The sequence below is a fragment of the Schistocerca gregaria genome, chromosome 2 (genome assembly GCF_023897955.1).
Source record: "Schistocerca gregaria isolate iqSchGreg1 chromosome 2, iqSchGreg1.2, whole genome shotgun sequence".
Taxonomy (NCBI): Eukaryota; Metazoa; Arthropoda; class Insecta; order Orthoptera; family Acrididae; genus Schistocerca; species Schistocerca gregaria.
Genome location: NC_064921.1, coordinates 749,932,354 through 749,953,473, shown reverse-complemented (window position 1 = coordinate 749,953,473; position 21,120 = coordinate 749,932,354). Strand labels below are relative to the sequence as shown.

The 21,120-nt window shown below is 39.3% G+C and overlaps 1 protein-coding gene across 5 annotated transcripts in view; it reads right to left on the bottom strand.

Annotated features, from left to right (window-relative positions):
- Nucleotides 1-580: 580 nt before the first annotated feature.
- Nucleotides 581-21,120, bottom strand: part of LOC126334930 (insulin receptor substrate 1) — a 211,636-nt gene continuing 191,096 nt past the window's right edge. For all 5 annotated transcript variants that reach the window (XM_049997664.1, XM_049997666.1, XM_049997667.1 and 2 more), the window contains 2 exons: nucleotides 17,691-17,965; nucleotides 581-6,249 (listed from right to left, as the gene is read on the bottom strand). In XM_049997664.1, the coding sequence (XP_049853621.1) occupies nucleotides 4,967-6,249; nucleotides 17,691-17,965 (1,558 nt within the window). In that variant the 3' untranslated portion in view covers nucleotides 581-4,966. The remainder of the gene's footprint in view (nucleotides 6,250-17,690; nucleotides 17,966-21,120) is intronic.

Sequence of the window (21,120 nt, the reverse complement as noted above, 5' to 3'; positions counted from 1 at the left end):
TTTTAAAAAAACTGTTAATTTTGCAAAGTTTTCCTGTCCCTACATATCCTGCAAAAGTTATTTTTGTCTTTTTAATGTTTGCGCATCAGTGTATGTTATGTTAATTTACCTGGCTTGTCCAGTTTTGCGTAGAGTGTATTTGAAATCATCACTGCAGCATAGACAATTAAGACAGGATCTGTGCAGTCATAGTGTTCCACAAATGACATCATCTATGCATAGTCCTATAGACAAGACATGATAAGAAGATCCCTAACAGCTCGGTTGCCAGTTTTCAACTGTGAAGTGCTAGTGACTACAGCCGAAAACAGAAGCCATCTATAGAGCTGGAACAACACTGAGATGATGCCACAGAAACATTTACAAAATAGCATTACATTATTGGTTAAGGGAGGCCTGAAAAATTGCTGCATCCAGCCCACTGCAACTGTCAGCGATCAACTTCACGCCAATTCAACTAGAATATGCTGATCTGTTACACTTATTAAAATTGCAAATTAAAATGTGTGCATCTGAATTTTAAACAAATGATTACAACAGGAAGTTATTGGAGCATGGAATGAAAGAAAAATAAAATGAAATGTGTCTCATACTTTTATTCAAGTAGTGGTACGGATCTGTACAACTCAAAAAATATACATAAAAATAGGAATAACATGAACAGTTCTATTTCATATAATGAAATAAAGGTAAAATCAACAAACTGTATACAATAAAACATCTGTTACTCACAGAATCCTACAATGTAAGACATGGTAGTTTAGTGCCTCTGGGCAACTGGCAGTGGTAACAGTGTGGGCTGCACATGTAATTATAAGATTTTCGATTTTGTGTTGCCACACAGCAGCATGTCATATAAGACACAATAGTTTTAAAATGGTAGAATTTGGTGTTAACATCAACTATGGTGTCAGCACTCACACTAGTATAAATCAGTAATAAAACTTCTGTAATAGTACTTCAGACAACAGAGTTATATGTAGCACAGTCATGAGAGAAGCCAATGTTTTCACCCCTGAATCATCTGTAGTGAGTGTGCAGACACCAAGCTTTAGTGTGTAACAACACTGCATTACACAATCATAAATTTATTTATTTATTGCAGTATGACTCCCTGAGTTCAAGCTACAGCCTCTTACGCATGTAGCAAAAAGTATAGCTACCCAACATGAAAGATTTTGTCAATCTTCCAATCACTAGTATAAATTATGCTTTGATAAGAGCTAGGGAAGCAGCTAGCAAGGAACTTTAAAATTTCTTCCAATTCACTAATTTGGGAAGCTTCTTCTAGCTATTTTTACTTCAAGCAAGAGCCGAGTAATTATTTATTCTAAAATCTCTACAATCATAAGCACCATTCCTTTGAATTAATCAGAGAGTGAAACTGCTATAAAGTATTGTAGTTACAAAAACTGATGAAATTCATCGATTGATGCAAAATAAATGTAACTTAAGATATCTTCTAATAGGATTACATCATATGCCAGTAACAGTGGTGAGATGACCCTTGAAAGATGTAAAAACTAGGCATTTGGCTACACGTAAATATGGGGCTAAGCTCTCCCCTCACTGAAGTGTGAACATTATTAATCAATAATTACAGCATTCCTCAAGATGTTCATGTTAATAATAGAAGTCATAAATTTAAATTAATCACAAACATATTCTTAAACTGTTTGTTAAAACAACTGTGCCCCTTTCTGCTGAGTGACAGTGACAATATGAAAATTCTTGTTACAATGTGCAGTCCACTCATTTTGAAAAATGCAAGAACTTAAAAGTAGGTTGATTACCTCACTCTGAAACTGATAACAATATGTTTGACCTCAGAGACAAAGGAAACACATTAATCCAATATCCAGTAATAAAACATGTCACACATATACATATATTCAAATTACATTTGTCGGCATATAGGAACTGTCTTTATTTCTGAGCACAAGTGTATGCGTGTATTTTGCATGTAAGTATGGTGATGCCATAATGATTACGTAAAAATGCTGGGTCTATACAATAATAAATACAACATAAAATGTTATCAAAACTCTCACAAAAATGGATAAAATGTCACGTAACTATCTCCTTTCTGTTCAACAAACAATAAATATAGTAGAGAAGGCTGGAGACATGGGGCAGTGTAGGAGGGGTCCCGCCCCCCCCAGAGACGTGCCAGCACGCCCCCATGCAACATGGGAAACAGACGGGACACACGCAGCCACGTCTGACGTGGCTTCTCCCCAGCAGAATGATAAGAGAACTGTGTTCTTCTGACATGTTGCCATTTGATGGCAACTTATTGCAGTCATTCTCTATCAGCAGTCTGTAGGGCCACTAAGAAACACACCACTGTCCATTTGAAGAGTATTTCATACTCTGTATACATACAACTACAGGTAGGAACACCCTGCAAGGTATATAAATAGTCCAGTAGAAGCAAAGTCTTTGAATGTGGTACAATTCAAAACAAAGCACCAGTCACCAAAACTGTAAGTATGTATATGGGAAAAAATTTTTTGCACTTGGTCTAGATTAGTAAATCAGCTGCACTCTTAAAGAGTAATGGATGCTCACTGCAGACCTGCTTCTTGATAGTAAAATATATTGTTATTTTACAACAAATCAAGTGTAAAGGGTGTAACAAAAAGTTACAAAAGGTGTGTTAAATTTAGTGCCCTGGCTACCCACTACATACACAGCAAAAGGAATGATTCCTTCTTGAATATTAAACTTTGAGGAAAATGACACACTCCTATCAGGAAACTGAAGTCCTGGAATCACAAAGGGACCAGCCCCTTGTTCACTATGATTTTTAGGCCTATGCCTATGGAGTAACTGAAGGCACATTTTAGAAACTGAGTCAGCTTATGCATGAGCAAGAAATGAAAGCTATACTGCACCATGGTGCACCTGGCACCTGATATTACTCCCAACTACTTTCCAGAGAGCACTGAAGCCATTCAACTATCTACAGATAGTCAAACACATCACATAGAACAGTGACTTTTGCACTTCCAACAGTGCTGTATTAACAAGTATGGTCTTAAAGGAAACAAGGAGGTATCAGGATTTGAATATCTATACTACTATGTGAAAATACAATTTTGCTGAAAAGATATTCACTGAACCAACCAACTGAGGCAGGCCATCAGCTACCCAGGCTGAATTATATTGGCACGTGGACAGTTAAAGCAATCAGTATGTCCATGTCCAACATTTCAGAGATATAACATTCTTATCTATCCTGGTCCATGAATCCATGTTTTCATTTCTCTGGCATTTGATAAAAATATTATTACAGTGTTAACTGATTTGTGATTGAGAGGCCCAAGGTTCAATGTTTAGAGACAACAGATTTTAAACAAAACAAATTCTTGAAATTACAGTAAAAATTATAACTTGTTAATTGGTAATGTAAATCCAGAGGTGTTTGTGGTATTAAAAGGTTGATTTCAGAAATGATGTGCTGCTTGTGAACAATGTGTACGGAAAAAAAAAGTTGTTAAGGCTAAATATTTGGTAAACACAAAGGAAATCAGTTTTCTTACACAAAGGCATTTTCATGCCACTGAAAAACCTCACCAGTCAGACAACTAAATAGTTATGAATAAAGGACGTATTTAAATTATAAGCAATTGTAATCAGTCAGTTCTGAATTTCCCATGAGGGGGGGAAAAATACTGTTGTTTCACACCTACGACTGAAGCATAGCAATACGTATTTATGTAACTAGCTATGTGAAACAGCAATGAAAAAGGTGACAGACAAGAAAGAGGTTCACAAACATCACACATATTCTCAACAACATTACTTTGCACTTATGCTTCAAACAGTTTTGTGTACAAAATCAAATAATCTAGTGTTTTTTGTTTTTTTTTTTGGATCATTTCAGTTGATGCTTTGAACTTCAGCACTGGATTTTAAGATGTATTTACTACAGATCTCCCATTTCATGCTGCTCCATGGATGTGAAAAGCTTTCTGCAACATGTTATGGAGATAATTCACAGAACATATTTCTTTCTTGCTCTCGTTTTTTCCTTAAAAAAGGGGGAGAAGAAGAAATACAAGTGCTTCTCACTTCATAGTTGGGTCACTAAATAGGTAACCACAAAAGACTGTTATGGGACACCTTTGGAATGAGACATAAAAAAATATTGTAAAGAAACAATTTTTAAATTTTTGTGAAAACATGTTCAACTCATGGTACTTGATATTCTGATAACATGTTACATACTGACGATCACACACATTTTTTCCATACATAGCACATGTAACCATTTCTAATAAAATGCTAAAAATGTACTAAGTACTTGTTCCTAAATATCAAATGTACAGTGGAAATTTTTAAAACAAAATCCCTCATACACTCGGAGGATAAATCTGAGCCAGCTGCCTTTCCATTAGAATGTCTCTATGGTGTGTACCAATTAGGTATGCACTTGTTCTAAGAATAAACTTAAAAGCAAATATAGGTTCAGATAATGACACAAGTATATGTATCCACAAAGATATGTTGCTGCCAAATTTATACTTCTCAGACAAATACCCACTGGTGGACTTTACGGAAGTGGGCATACAAGATAGGCCTACCTTAATTCATAAAGGGCATAAGATCCTGAGTGGTGGGTGAGGAGCTCTGTAGCGTGTGCCACATTTCCTAATGATACTTGAGTAGTTCTTACTTAGTATACACTTCAGGCATTGCTGCAGCAAATTAATACTAAAGCATTATTTTCAGCAGCAAGTCATACAAACAGCATTTGTCTTCATACTTTCAGTACCAAAGCTAGATAAAAAATTAATAGATAGCCTCAAAGCTAGCAAGATGCACAATTCAAAGTTCACCTAGGATGCATTACCACCCCAATAACTGGCAATGCTTATTCATTTTGCTACAATTACAATATGAAAAAACAGGTGTATAGTAAACAGTCTCACAGTCAAATTGCAAATCAATAAGACAGAAGTCACTCAGTCCTGTGAGAGAAGTCAATCTGAGCATAAGAACTGCCATCATACAGCTGTTCTCCTCGAAGCTGAGTGTGCTGTGATCTCTCACTGGGCCTGTCCTCCAAATCGAGTGATACGTAGTGTAGCTGCTGGTCAGCTGATGCTGTACTAGAAGTAGAGCCTGACCGTATTAAGGGATTAGCTTGTCGGTGTGCACTGGTAGTAGGGCCATTCAATACGTCCGTCTGAGTCTTCAGTGACTTATGCTGCCCAACATCAACTGGCCTTCCAGGACCTTTTTGCTGAATTGAAGACTCACGGTGAATACTGACTGAGTTCTCTGGAGTTTGTTCTGTTGCAGTACATTCCGAGGCCACTATATTTATGTTATTTGCATGTTCACGAACAATGACCTCCAAAGGCAGACTCAAATTCTCTGTCAGTTCAGTCGTCACAGAGTTTACATTAGGATTTTCCTCTGATCCTAAACAGCCTGCATCATTGCAGGCTGATATATCTCCAGTACTATGTTCTGACTGATCAACTTCCTTCCTTTCGTCAGAAGTTAGGCAGTCATTATGTTCCCTTACATGGCTGGGTCTCCCTTCTTCCTGAACTTCTCCTACACATTCCATTAAGATTTCTGAACTGCTATCAGAGTTGGATGATTGCGCAAACCTTGAAGATGTACAGTTCAACTCTTCAGGATTCTCGCATAGAAGCGAAGGTGCAGTTTCGTTGGAAAATGACATCGCAGGCCGAGAATTTATTTCTTCTCTTTGCTGGCTCCGTAACATATTACGTTGTTTTTGATCGTCTGTTGTGCTCATACCTGATGCATTGATTTGATCACTTTCAGTTCTACCCACGTTTTGGAGTTCACTCCTTGTGGAGTAGTTAACACTTTCCTGCTGGCGGCCACACGCTTGAAGTTCACACAACTTCATTTGTCCTGCGTCGATACCCGGTAACTGTTTCTCTGTGAAATTGGTCAGTCTGACACTTCTTGCTGTGGGTGCTGTTGAGCCTTGAGGCTTTGCAGGTGGAACCGGAGGCTTGTCCCTACAGTCATATATCTGCTCAGATGAACTTGCTCTCTCACTGCGTGTTTCGAACTTTGGAATATTCTCTCCTGGTCCCCAAGAGCCCCGAGCTCTGATGACACGGGGAGCCAGACTGGGTCCACTCTCCACAGGCTGCGGAAGGTCCACAAGCTCTGAGAAAGGACGACGTGGTGGACTGCAGTTGGCATAATCAGCATTTACAGGTGTTGGCTGCTCTGAGGATCCTGATCCAGAACCTGTTCCCAAAACAAAATGAACATTAAATAAAGGCTTCTCCTACACAATGTCAACTGAGCTTACTATGGTATGAAGCAAAGGGATGCACATAAACTCTAAACTCTGTAAGTTACTTCATGGAACAATGCGAGTATAACAAAAAGAATATTAAAAGTGGACTACTTGGAATCCATGGAGAGAACAGACTGATAAAATCAGAAAATGAGATTAAAACTATATATATATATATATATACACACACAAAGATGATGTGACTTACCAAACGAAAGTGCTGGCAGGTTGACAGACACACAAACATACACACAAAAATTTTGTGTGTATGTTTGTGTTTGTTCGTGTGTCTATCAACCTGCCAGCGCTTTCGTTTGGTAAGTCACATCATCTTTGTTCTTAGATATATTTTTCCCACATGGAATGTTTCCCTATCTATTAAAAACAAAGATTCCATGACTTACCAAGCGGGAAAGCACTGGTAGACAGGCGCAATAAAAAAAACACACAAACACACACACAAAATTTCGAGCTTTCGCAACCCACGGTTGCTTCTTCAAGAAAGAGGGAAGGAGAGGGAAAGGTGAAAGCATGTGGGTTTTAAGGGAGAGGGTTAGGAGTCATTCCAATCCCGGGAGCGGATAGACTTACCTTAGGAGGAAAAAAAATCAGGTATACACTCGCGTGCGCGCGCGCGCGCGCACACACACACACAAACACACACACACACACACACATATATATATATATATATATATATATATATATATATATATATATATATATATGTGCGGATGGATATGTGTGTGTGTGTGTGTGTGTGCGCGCGAGAGTGTACACCTGTCCTTTTTTTCCCCTAAGGGAAGTCTTTCCGCTCCCGGGATTGGAATGACTCCTTACTCTCTCCCTTAAAACCCACATCCTTTCATTTTTCCCTCTCCTTCCCTCTTTCCTGACGAAGCAACTGCCAGTTGCGAAAGCTCGTAATTCTGTGTGTGTGTTTGTGTGTTTTGTTCATGTGCCTGTCTGCCGGCGCTTTCCCGCTTGGTAAGTCTTGGAATCTTTGTTTTTAATATATATATATATATATATATATATATATATATACACACACAAGCAGACATATTTAAAGGCAAATGTCTGCTTGTGTCTGTATATGTGTGGATGGATATGTGTGTGTTTGCGAATGTATACCTGTAAGGTAAGTCTTTCTGCTCCCGGGATTGGAATGACTCCTTACCCTCTCCCTTAAAACCCACATCCTTTCTTCTTTCCCTCTCCTTCCCTCTTTCCTGACGAACCAACCGTGGGCTGCGAAAGCTCGAAATTTTCTTACCTTTTTTTTTTTTTTATTATTATTGTGCCTATCTACCAGCGCTTTCCCGCTTGGTAAGTCATGGAATCTTTGTTTTTAATATATTTTTTCCATGTGGAATGTTTCTTTCAAACACACAAACACACACATAGAATTTCTAGCTTTCGCAACCGACGGTTGCTTCTTCAGGAAAGAGGGAAGGAGAGGGAAAGACTTCCCTTAGGGGGAAAAAAGGACAGGTGTACACTCGCACACACACATATCTATCCGCACATACACAGACACAAGCAGACATGTGGGTTTTAAGGGAGAGGGTAAGAAGTCATTCTAATCCCGGGAGCGGAAAGACTTACCTTAGGAGGAAATGTCTGCTTGTGTCTGTGTATGTGCGGATGGATATGTGTGTGTGTGTTGCAAGTGTACACCTGTCCTTTTTTCCCGCTAAGGGAAGTCTTTCCGCTCCTGGGATTGGAATGACTGCTTACCCACTCCCTTAAAACCCACATCCTTTCGTCTTTCCCTCTCCTTCCCTCTTTACTGAAGAAGCAACCGTCGGTTGCGAAAGCTAGAAATTCTGTGTGTGTGTTTGTGTGTTTTATTAAGATGATGTGACTTACCAAACAGAAGCGCGGAAAGGTCGATAGACACACAAACAAACACAAACAAAAACATATGTTTGTGTGTCTATCGACCTGCCAGTGCTTCTGTTTGGTAAGTCGCATCATCTTTATACAAAAAGTAGAAAGAAACTTCCACATGGGAAAAATATATTAAAAACAAAGATTCCAAGACTTACCAAGTGGGAAAGCGCCGGTAGATAGGCACAACGAATAAAACACACAAACACACACACACAATTTCGAGCTTTCGCAACCGGCGGCTGCTTCGTCAGGAAAGAGGGAAGGAAAAGGAAAGATGAAAGGATGTGGGTTTTAAGGGAGAGGATAAGGAGTCATTCCAATCCCGGGATTTCATAGGGATGAACCAAGAGGTTACGAAGGTTAGGTGGATGGCGGAAAGACACTCTTGGTGGAGTGGGGAGGATTTCAAACTGTCCATTCGCATGAATGAACACAGGCAGACAGTGTTTGTTGGTAATGAGGATCACCCTGTGGCTAAACATGCATTGGTGCATGGCCAGCACATCTTGGCACAGTGTTACACCGTCCGGGTTATCTGGATACTTCCCACCAACACCAACCTACCCGAACTCCGGAGATGGGAACTTGCCCTTCAGTATATCCTCTTTTCTCGATATCCGCCAGGCCTCAACCTCCGCTAATTTCAAGTTGCCGCTGCTCATACCTCACCTGTCTTTCAACAACTTCTTTGCCTTTGTACTTCCGCCTCGACTGACATCTCTGCCCGAACTCTTTGCCTTTACAAATTTCTGCTTGTGTCTGTGTATGTGCGGATGGATATGTGCGTGTGTGCGAGTGTACACCTGTCCTTTCTTCCCCCTAAGGTCTTTCCGCTCCTGGGATTGGAATGACTCCTTACCCTGTCCCTTAAAACCCACATCCTTTCGTCTTTCCCTCTCCTTCTCTCTTTCCTGAAGAAGCAACCGTCGGTTGCGAAAGCTAGAAATTCTGTGTGTGTGTTTGTGTGTTTTATTTATTGTGCCTGTCTACTGGCAGTTTCCCGTTTGGTAAGTCTTGGAATCTTTGTTTTGAGATTTCTATTGAAAATAAGTGAAAATGATTACATTGTACACTGAGCATAGGGAAATAATTTCAGTGTCTCAGGTGATGTTTCTTGCTACCACTGTCAGAATGATCTTTTTGCCCTTCTTTATTGTAATCATTAAGTCTTAATACTGAACTGCACCATTACATCATTGAAAGGTTCAGCAAATCCATAAATTAGGTTAAAATTTTAAAATAACTGTTACATGTTCAACAGCATTACATAATTTAACATAATGAAACAAAGGTGCATCCCAGCAAGGAGTGTACAATTCACAATATGAAAACTCTAGATCAGAACATGCAGTTTACTCTAAGTCTGCCACCTCTATGGAGCAGTCAAACTTCTAGCACATAATCATATGCGAAAGTGAGTTCACAAAATGTTAATATACGCAGCAATGGTTTGGGCGACATTTTCACACTATGGATATTATCTGGTTTCCACGGAACTGAAATTGGGACTAGAGAATCCACAATAACATCCCCGTCTTTCCCCTTTTCATGTCCTTTCCTCTCCTGTCATTTTCCACCCAATTCAAATTCTGTAAAGACACTTTATCCTCCCTCCTTTCGCCCACTACTACTGGGATGTTAAGTTTTAGATTAATTTATACATGTTTAAAGGAATGCTGCATTCTACAATGAATTGATCTGAAATAGTTGATGAGCAAGATGTTTCTTATGGAATTTTTGCTGGATTTGCCAGCATATTCTAAAACATATGAGATATAATATTTCAATGGTCCAATCCTTGCTGTCATCAGAGAAGAGGCAGTCACTTTGCCCTGCCAAACCAATGCAAAACAGAGACAACATACTTATAGGGTAAAAAGAGAGAGAGAGAGAGAGAGAGAGAGAGAGAGAGAGAGAGAGGGGGGGGGGGGGGGGGAGAAGAAGAAGAATACATATTTACACATGCAATGACACAGGCACCCAAATGCAGACTCCCATTGCCACAGTGAGACTGATTATTGGTAATGCATTACTAAGAGAAGTTGCCTGGACTGAAGGGGGTGGGGAAGAATGCATGAGACAAGGAGGGGAATGTGAGGTAGTGTGGGGCAAACCTATTGACAGATGACTCAGTGGCTGCACAGGAAGACGAAAGGAGTTAGAAGTCCAAACTAGTCAACCAGTCAGGAGTGCACACAGCTGCTGCTGCGTGCTACACTCACTGGGCCGAAGAGAGCTTGAGAATAAGTTCTGTGCTGTGGCTGTGCAAAGGAGCAAATTGTCGTTTGTTGTTCTTACAATGCAAATGGATTGTTGTGTCCTCTGTGTCACAGGATAGGAAAGAAGACTGTGCAGAAGAAACCTTCTGTCATGAGGGGGCACATCTGTCACGCAACTCTCTGAGTCTGCCAACTTGGCAAAGAAGAATCACTAAGACGAGTCATAGCCTGTCCTCATTTGTAAGTCAAGTGCAGAGGAGGGTGGATAGCACTGTTCGACTTATGATGAGCTGCACCACGAATGAGGTGGTCTACTAGTCTTGTCAATTCAGACTCGCTGATCTGCGTACTGGCAGCGAACATGGCTCATCACAGGGCGATCAAGAATGCTTTGGCCACCCAAAACGTCAATGCGTGACCAGCACGTGAGAAGACGTCTTCCCCTGGAAGGCACTTCTGAGGGGGCTGCCTTGATGCTGTGACGAGGCAGTGGTCCGAGAAGGACAGAGTTGCTGCCATCCAGCAATAGCCTGATGTTACACCAAGTCACCACTAACATGGTGCAGCAGAAGGCTCACAGTAGTGCACTGTGCTGCCAAATTGGACTGGACTGCATTGACAGGATAGGAAGCATTCCTCCAGACAGCTCATAAATAAGCTGACACAGAATGGTGAGAGAACCTTTGACAGAACCACGGATTTGTTTATAGGTTTGACCTTTGAAAGTGAAATAATTGTGGGTGTAGATGTGGTTGGCCAGGAGGATTAGGAAAGATGTGGTAGGTCTGATATCAGAAGGACTTTGTGAAAGATAGTGTTAAATGGCCACAAGGCCATTGGCATGGGTGATGTTGGTGTATATGGATGTTACATCTGCAATGACCAACAAGCAGTCTGATGGTAATAGGACAGGAACTGTGGAAAGGTGGTGAAAAAGTGAGCAGTGTGTTAGATGTAGGATGGGAGGTTACAGACAGTGTTTTGGAGGTGTTTGTGGACAAAAGCAGAGCTTCATTCCATGGGAGCACTGCACACTGACACAATGGGATAATCAGTTGGGAGACCGGTGGGGTTGGATTTATGGAGTATGGGGATTATGTAAAAGGTAAGAGTGTGGGGGAGGGAGCGGCTGATGTCAAGAGAGAGATGGATACAAATGTCAGGTTTCGGGATGGACCTTAAGGCCTTAACGAGCTGCTAGCAATCTTGTTGGATTTCTGTAATGTGATCACAGTCATAAGGTTTGTATGCAGAGGTATCGGAAAGTTGGCAGAGACCCTCAGCCACATAGTCATTACAATTCATGACCACTGTGATGGAGCTTTTGTCTGCAGGTAGGATGATTAGGACTGAACTGTCTTCAGGTTATGAACTTACCACCCTTTCTGTTGACAAAGGCTCCATCACAGTGATCATGAGTTTTGGTGCCCCAGGTGCAAGACCTATCCTGTACCTCCATCCACCACCCCCTACCACAGTCTCCCCAATAAAAGGCAGGGCCTTGTATGAAGCAGCCATGTTACATACCATCTACACTGTGATTACTATACAGCTTTCTATGTGGACATGATACGTAATCAACTGTTTTATTCACATGAATGGCCACCGCCACACTGGGATAAACTGAAAACTTGACCACCCGGTTGCCAAACATGCAGTGCACCACAACGCAAACGACTTTCACAGCTACTTCATTGTGACTGTGCTTGTGGAATCCCGCTGGCCTAGACCTCTGCTAATCTGTTTGCCACAGCCTCAATTTACCTCTTTGTCCACACCACCCCTTCCCCCATCCACATTGTGTGCTGCCTTTTCCCACACTCCCCCCATACCCAGGCAGTTTCTCTCTCTCTCTCTCTCTCTCTCTCTCTCTCTCTGTTTTCCCACTTTCCTGTATCTTCTCTTCCCCCCTCTTCATCTCTACCTTCCTCTCCTTCCCCCTTTCTCCCTTTATACCTCTTTTAAGATATACCCTCTGAACCCCTTTCATCTTGTTGTGCAGACGTTGAGTCATCTGTTGAAAGACCTGCCCCACACTACCCCACTATGACCCCCTATGGCCCCTGCATCACTACATAACCCTTCCTTACCACTGTTCAGGCAACTGCTCTGAATAGTGTCTCGCCACAGCAGTGGGAATATGTGTTTGGGTGTCAGTGTGGTTGTGTGTGTCACTGACTGTACTTTTGCAATATAAAGAGTCAGAGCACGAAACCTAGTAAAAACTGCTTTCTCTTATGTGTGTCTATGCACCACACATCAGTTCACTATACGTGAGTGATTGCATTACCCTTCTTTTTACATACTGTTCCACCCAGGAATTTCTATTATTACATTACAGTCTAAAATGGCCACGAATACGTTTTGCTGGCCGAATATGAAGGACTTCCATCTGACAGCTTATGGGACAAGTGCCCTGTCTTTTTGTATCTCGATAGGGACCAGTCTCCAGTTTCACATCAGTTCAGCAAGATTCGGCAAAACATTTAATATGATGAAGGCCGTAGTTGGACCATTGAAATACTGTGTGATATTGATCACCAGTAGCATTCCCCCGCCTCGAGACACTGAGTAAACGAGAGCACTAACAAATTCATCCACAATCACTATGCATGTGTTTCTTGCCCTTGATAATGAATAAATCCACTGTCAGGCACTGTGACTGTTGTAAGAAAGTGTGCACTTATTCCAGCAAAGGATAGGTAGCTGAAAAAGGCTGTTATGAATTTTTAGTATTTAATTTGTCTATGGGCTACACACCAAGAAACTACACATAAGTGGTTGCTACCTTCATTTTTATTCATTTACACAACAGATTTACAGATTTGTTAAGTTCCTGATTACTTCCTTGGGGAAATTACAATATACAGGTAGTCACGAAGAAATACTTTAAATATGTCACTAGATACATTTACATTGTCTGCACAGATAAGGAAGGAGCTTTGTAACTTCTACTTCGCTTCCTACTCCCCAAAGTTGCATTTGGCATGAAGACACATTTTTTCACTAAATAAATTGCTCACAGACAAAAACAGGGGAAGTTGGTGAGTGTCAGTAATTCCATACTTCCATTTCTAAATTTAATTACTTGATTAATGTTAATAAATTTGAACATAGCTGCACAATTTAAAAGTATCAACCAATAACAAATTTAATACATGATTTGCGAACAGATCAAAGCTTTAGTCATAGTTCATAATAATTTTACCAGAAAAAAAATCACATGAGCAAGACATAATTCAGATGGTAAGAGTATTACTGGAGGAGGAAATGTGGGCAGCCTTAAAGATGAAGATGGATACTACCAAATATGTTGTAGTGATCAGAGAGGAAAACAATAAACCTTCACACGTTAACAATGACAGAAATTCAAGCAGGAAATAGGTTGTCGAGGTTTGCACTTGGAAAGCCACTAAAGTCTCAGCTTCTACTGAGATCCACAAAGATTAATCTACAGGAGTGAGGTATAACCTGTGGTCCTATAGAGAGCACAGACCTTCATCCTAAACCAAAAGACAGATATTTGAGAATGCTGTTCTGAGGCAGATTTTTGGACTAGTGAAGGACAGAGATGACGAGAGAAAAAGGAGGAACCATAAACTGCAGGAGTTGTACATATTTCTACAAATTGGTGGACGTTGTGGGAGTGATTAAAGTGAGAAGACTGAAATAGTATGGGCATATAATGCATTGAGAATGGCAGATCAGGTAGGCGGAGGAGGACGACATCAGAAGTAACAGATCAGGGGGAAGACCAAGGCTGAGATGAGGATGGCAACAAAGAAATGGATCAAATATTTCCTCGTATTTCCAGTAATGTTTGTAATATTTTCCCCTGATTTTGAAATTTTTATTTATGTTGTTTTCTAACTGAAAATAATTAAATCTGGTACAAAACTCACAAAAATTAAGGCGGAACCTTTAACTCTGTCAATTTATATAGTTTACTTTTTATTTTATTCGTTTTCAGTGCACTGATATAGATGGTAATTATAAGTAATTTAACACATTTATAAAATGTACATAATTTAAAATGAATTAACACAAAAACAAGCTAATGATTTGTAGTATGAACTAGTTCAAATTAAAATTTTAATATTTGGCAGACCAAATTATTGAGTATTTTTAGATTGCTCATCAATCATTTAAAATCTTAGCTAAAAGTCTGGCTTTTTCATGCCTTTTTTTTAAATTTACTAGAAGCTTTTTCTCAAATCTTCTGATTCGGTTATTTTAACTTCTTTATCTCAACATAACAGTCTCTTAATTGACTGAAAACCCACTTTCAATATTAGCACTGCCATGAGATAAAATCATAACCATCTTTAACAATTTTATTAATGACTGTGGATAGGTGTGTGTAACCATTAATTCATTCCAAAAATGATCTAGGTGTTTCTTAGCCTGCAAATAATTTTTGAGAATTAGTTATGCCGAAGATTGAGAACATAAATTGCTTAAATCTCAAATGATTTCATCAGGCACAATACCACTGATACAATTACTTTCATTCAAAACAGTGAGTAGACTTTTCAGTCCTCGCTGTTGACTTTAGGAAAATGTACAAGACGGATCAAAATGTGAGACTGCTTTGGTAAGCTTAGTAAGAGTAACTGTGTCAATAATTTTTTTGTAAAAGCTATGAAAGCAGTTGTGACATCTTTTATAAACTGTAAGATAATTTGATAAGAGACTCTTTCTTTCTTTCTTTTTTTTTTTAAAAAATTCTCTGATAGCTTTTCTAGTACCAAATCCTAAGTGTATTTGATTGTACAGGAGTAAATATTTTTTATCAGTTAAGTCTATACTTGTTAAGAAATCAATAGACTTCAGTAGGCCCTACATCTGCTTTGATAAATCTTCACAGTATATTTTGAATGACTGTCACTAAAGACCTATGCAGAATTGGTGATTGGTGCCACAGAAGTATAATTTGGATATTCTTGTGCAACTGTCCATATTAAGTATCACTGAGTCATTAATTTGTTTCATAGACTGCACTCAGATTTCAGATTGCTGAAAAATTGATGATTAATATTTGGTCCATTCATTGAGATTTGTAAAACTTTATTAAGGCTTATAAGAGGTAGACGCGTGTACAACGAAGCAAAGCAGATGTTAAGTATCATGTACAAACTCCCCCCCACCATTACTCCAAAATCTGATATTTATATCCATTTTAGTTTCTTGACAAAACTTATCAAGTGACTCATCAAATATTATAATAAAATGATTAGAAGAAGTAATATGATTCCCTCAGTCTATCTTTATAATATGGCACAATACCATAAAACATTAAGCATGCAATTTCAGTTTGCTGCAGTTCCATTCTTCTGGCTATTTCACTATTTTTGAACATTTTTTTAAAAAATAACTCTACATCACTTTCAACTGACCACATTGACTTGTGAGTCATCAGTGTTTGAATACACCAAAGTATTGATAGGTGAGTTCAAAAATTTTAAGAGGAGTGATAATTTTGTAGACTGTAAATGTGCTAAAATGTTTTAATACTTTGGCATGGCTTTTGAAAGCTGTTATACCCACATTACTTAAAGAAAACTTAACATTGTAAGGCTTTCTTCTATCCAAAACTTCAAATCTGGCTCAATCAACCAATAACTTTGAAAATGTTCTGTCATGCTGAATGCTATAGCCTTACAGTTACAGTTTTTACCTGACAATACAAACTGCAGTAGAAATGACACATGGAAGTAACAAAGATTTATAAAAGTGCATTATTGGATAAGATGCTAGCAATTAGAGCACATATAGAGGCATATAGGCAGTTGCTTTTCTCCACTCTATCCGTGAGTGGAACAGGAAAGGAAATGACTAGTTGTGGTACAAGGCACCCTCCGCCATGCAGCGTACGGAGGATTGCGGAGTATGTATGTAGATGTAGATATGTAGATGTAGAAGTAGATGGAGACGGTCCTTCTCAGAAAATGCACTTATTTGCAATACAAAATATGAAATTAAACTAGTGGGTTTATAATGTCCTGAAGTCTATGGCAGTTCATAAATGTGCAGCTTGCTGAACCCATATATTGTACACGAAAGATAAAGTAATGGGCATTTTACACACAGTTTAATAGGATTCCCACTCCATATATTGATATTCACAGGAACCCTACCACTTCCATGAGGTCAACAAGTCAGAATACTTTGGTCAGAGTCCAATCGCAGTATTGTGAAGAGTCAAAGAAGGAGAGACTAAGATTCAAATTTTTTGTTATAAAACCCTGCTGGAAAAGTTTCCACTTGGCAGACTAATTAAAAGCAATCCTGAACATCACAAACAACCATGCAATTTGGCTATGAAATAATTCACAAATGAGTACTTGCATAAAAAGTTCTCCATTTACTTGATGCATCAAATATGGATAAAATTCCGAGCTTTTGATGATTGCCACCATCATCGTCATCATTAGGGGATAAGTGTGACTATCATGAAACTGGGTATGCTCCCACTTTTATAACCTCAGGACTGGATTATGTCATGACGACATGGAAATCGTGTGTACTTAGGACGCACCCTTTATGTCAACAGATTTTGTTTACGTGTTCTATCCAGCATCACTTGCAACAGCATCCCTTACATAAGGTGGCAAATGGCAAGAAACCTTCCTCTGTGCTCTTCCTTCATGAAGTGCATGCTTACATGCACTGCTACATGAATAGCCAGTTTTGTCTGAACAAACAAGGATATTTGACCACACAATGGATAACTGATCAGAAAAGCAGTTAAAATTAGTCTATGTGATTACAACTCCAATATACATGCCAGGTATGTGCTTAGCAAAGGATGGAAGTGTGTATTTAACAAAGAAAGAACACAGAGGAAAACTTCTCGAAGTTTACCGCCTGAAGCAAAGGATGATGATTGCAAACAAAATTTATTGATGTACAGGATGACACCTCAGTATGCACCATTTCCGAGTTGTCATTATGTAAACAAGTCAGTCACATGCTGTCCTCTGGGTATAAATGTGGGAGTGCCACCGGTATCATGCCAGTAAGACTTAGCCCCTGATGATCATGATAGAGTCAATAACTGAAAGCTTGGGTTTTATCTGAATCGGACATGGCAAGAACACTGAGCATTTTTCATGCAAACATTCATTTACTTGTCATCAAAGCTTCAATTGTGTGTAATTCTTTACCATCATTCATATGTATAAGTAATAAACCAATATACAATTTCATCTTTCTCACATGAAGGAGTAAGTCAACAGTATCCCCATGCAAGGAGGTTCAACTGTGAAACATACCAGATGCCGAACTATCCGAAGGCGGCGACTGAGCTGATAGCCGTAGACATCCACCAGTTGCATCCACAGCACACTTCCGATCTGGCTCCTTCTCGGCATCGTCTTCTCCGGGAAAGGGTCGACTTGAAGGACTTCCAGGACTAAATGGAAAGACTGAGCCAGAGGGAGTGGGAACGTCTGCTACTACATGAGGTACACGTCGCTGCCGGCGCAGTGATGAAAATGGACTCGATCCAGGTGATGGTGATAGCTGCAATGCTTTGGGTGGTGTGCACCTGCGATTGACGTGGATATTCAATATATGTTGTTTTACTGACTCATAACCTAGAGCTATGCAGACAAAACAATTCACAAAAATTCTTCAACAGCTCGAAGCATAGTTAAGTACAAAATAATTCAAGCTATTAACAGAGGTGACTATAGCAATGAGCATCAAGCTTTACTCTTGTAAACGTGAGGTCACTGGTTTGATTCTTGGTAGACACACTTGCTTTGCATTTTATAATGACATGTTAACATAGTAAAAAAATGTATCACTTCCAAATAAAGATGACTTTTTAATAATAAATGACATGAAAATACAAGTAGTCATCATAAATTAATATTTCATACAAAAATGCTGTATGTATTATTGTTAAATTTTAAAAAAAAATTTATACATAATTAACAACTGTTTTAATTTTATGTTTGTATTTATTTGTAATTGCTAAAAATTAGAAAGTACCTTATTTTCTATTTAATGCTTTATACCAGATTTCCGGAGGTAAAATAGTCCCCCATTCGGATCTCCGGGGCAGGGGGGGGAGAGGGGGTGGGGGGTGGGGCTACTCAAGAGGACGTTGTTATCAGAAGAAAGAATACTGGCATTCTACGGTTCGGAGTGTGGACAAGATTTCTGGTCAGGTGAATACAGGATTATAAATACAAAATCAAATAGGGGTAATGCAGGAGGCAGTTTAATAATGAATAAAAAAATAGGAGTGCGGGTAAGCTACTACAAACAGAATAGGAACACATTATTGTGGCCAAGATAGACACAAAGCCCACACCTACTACAGTAGTACAAGTTTATATGCCAACCAGCTCTGCAGATGACGAAGAAATTGAAGAAATGTATGATGAGATAAAAGAAATTATTCAGGTAGTGAAGGGGAAGAAAATTTAATAGTCATGGGTGACTGGAATGCGACAGTAGGTAAAGGAAGAGAAAGAAACATAGTAGGGGAATATGGATTGAGGCTAAGAAATGAAAGAGGAAGCCGCTTGATAGAATTTTGCACAGAGCACAACTTAATCATAGGTAACACTTCGTTCAAGAATCATAAAAGAAGGTTGTATACATGGAAGAAGCCTGGAGATACTGACAGGTTTCAGATGGATTATATAATGGTAAGACAGAGATTTAGGAACCACGTTTTAAATTGTAAGACATTTCCAAGGGCAGATGTAGACTCTGACCACAATCTATTGGTTCTGAACTGTAGATTAAAACTGAAGACACTGCAAAAAGGTGGGAATTGAAGGAGATGGGACCTGGATAAACTGAGAGAACCAGAGGTTGTACAGAGTTTCAGGGAGAGCATAAGGGAACAATTGACAGGAATGGAGGAAAGAAATGCAGTAGAAGAAGAAGAATGGGTACCTTTGAGGGATGAAATAGTGAAGGCAGCAGAGGATCAAATAGGTAAAAAGATGAGGGCTAGTAGAAACCCTTGGGTAACAGAAGAAATATTGAATTTAATTGATGAAAGGAGAAAATATAAAAATGCAGTAAATGAAGCAGGCAAAAAGGAATACAAACGTCTCAAAAATGAAATCGACAGGAAGTGCAAAATGGCTAAGCAGGCATGGCTAGAGGACAAATGTAAGGATGTAGAGGCGTATCTCACGTGGGGTAAGATAGATAGATACTGCTTACAGGAAAATTAAAGAGACTTTGGAGAAAGGAGAACCACTTGCATGAATATCAAGAGCTTTGATGGAAACCCAGCTCTAAGCAAAGAAGGGAAAGCAGAAAGGTGGAAGGAGTATATAGAGGGTCTATACAAGGGCGACGCACTTGAGGATAATATTATGGAAATGGAAGATGATGTAGCTGAAGATGAAATGGGAGATATGATACTGCGTAAAGAGTTTGACAGAGCACTGAAAGACCCGAGTCCAAACAAGGCCCCGGGAGTAGACAACATTCCATTAGAACTAATGACAGCTTTGGGAGAGCCAGTCCTGACAAAACTCTACCATCTGGTGAGCAGGATGTATGAGACAGGCGAAATACCCTCAGACTTCAAGAAGAATATAATAATTCCAATCCCAAAGAAAGCAGGTGCTGACAGATGTGAAAATTACCGAACAATCAGTTTAATAACTCACGAATGGAAAATACTAACGTGAATTCTTTACAGACAAATGGAAAAACTAGTAGAATCCGACCTCGGAGAAGATCAGTTTGGATTCCGTAGATATATTGGAACACGTGAGGCAAAACTGACCCTGCGACTTATCTTACAAGCTAGATTAAGGAAAGGCAAACCTATGTTTCTAGCATTTGTAGACTTAGAGAAAGCTTTTGACAATGTTGACTGGAATACTCTCTTTCAAATTCTGAAGGTGGCAAAGGTAAAATACAGGGAGCGAAAGGCTATTTACAATTTGCACAGAAACCAGATGGCAGTTTAAGAGTCGAGGGGCATGAAAGGGAAGTAGTGGTTGGGAAGGAAGTTAGACAGGGTTGTAGCCTATCCCCGATGTTATTCAATCTGTATATTGAGCAAGCAGTGAGGGAAACAAAAGAAAAATTCGGAGTAGGTATTAAAATCCATTAAGAAGAAATAAAAACTTTGAGGTTCACCGATGATATTGTAATTCTGTCAGAGACAGCAAAGGACTTGGAAGAGCAGTTGAATGGAATGGACAGTGTCATGAAAGGAGGGTATAAGATGAACAACAACAAAAGCAAAACGAGGATAATGGAATGTAGCCGAGTTAATTCGGGTGATGCTGAGGGAATTAGATTAGGAAATGAGACACTTAAAAGTAGTAAAGGAATTTTGCTATTTGGGGAGCAAAATAACTGATGATGGTCGAAGTAGAGAAGATATAAAATGTAGAATGGCAATGGCAAGGAAAGCGTTTCTGAAGAAGATAAATTTGTTAACATCGAGTATTGATTTAAGTGTCAGGAAGTCATTTCTGAAAGTTTTTGTGTGGAGTGTAGCCATGTATGGAAGTGAAACATGGACGATAACTGGTTTGGACAAGAAGAGAATAGAAGCTTTCGAAATGTGGTGCTATAGAAGAATGCTTAATATTAGATGGGTAGATCTTACAACTAATGAGGAGGTTTTGAATATAATTTGGGAGAAAAGAAGTTTGTGGTACAACTTGACTAGAAAAAGGGATTGATTGGTAGGACATGTTCTGAGTCAAC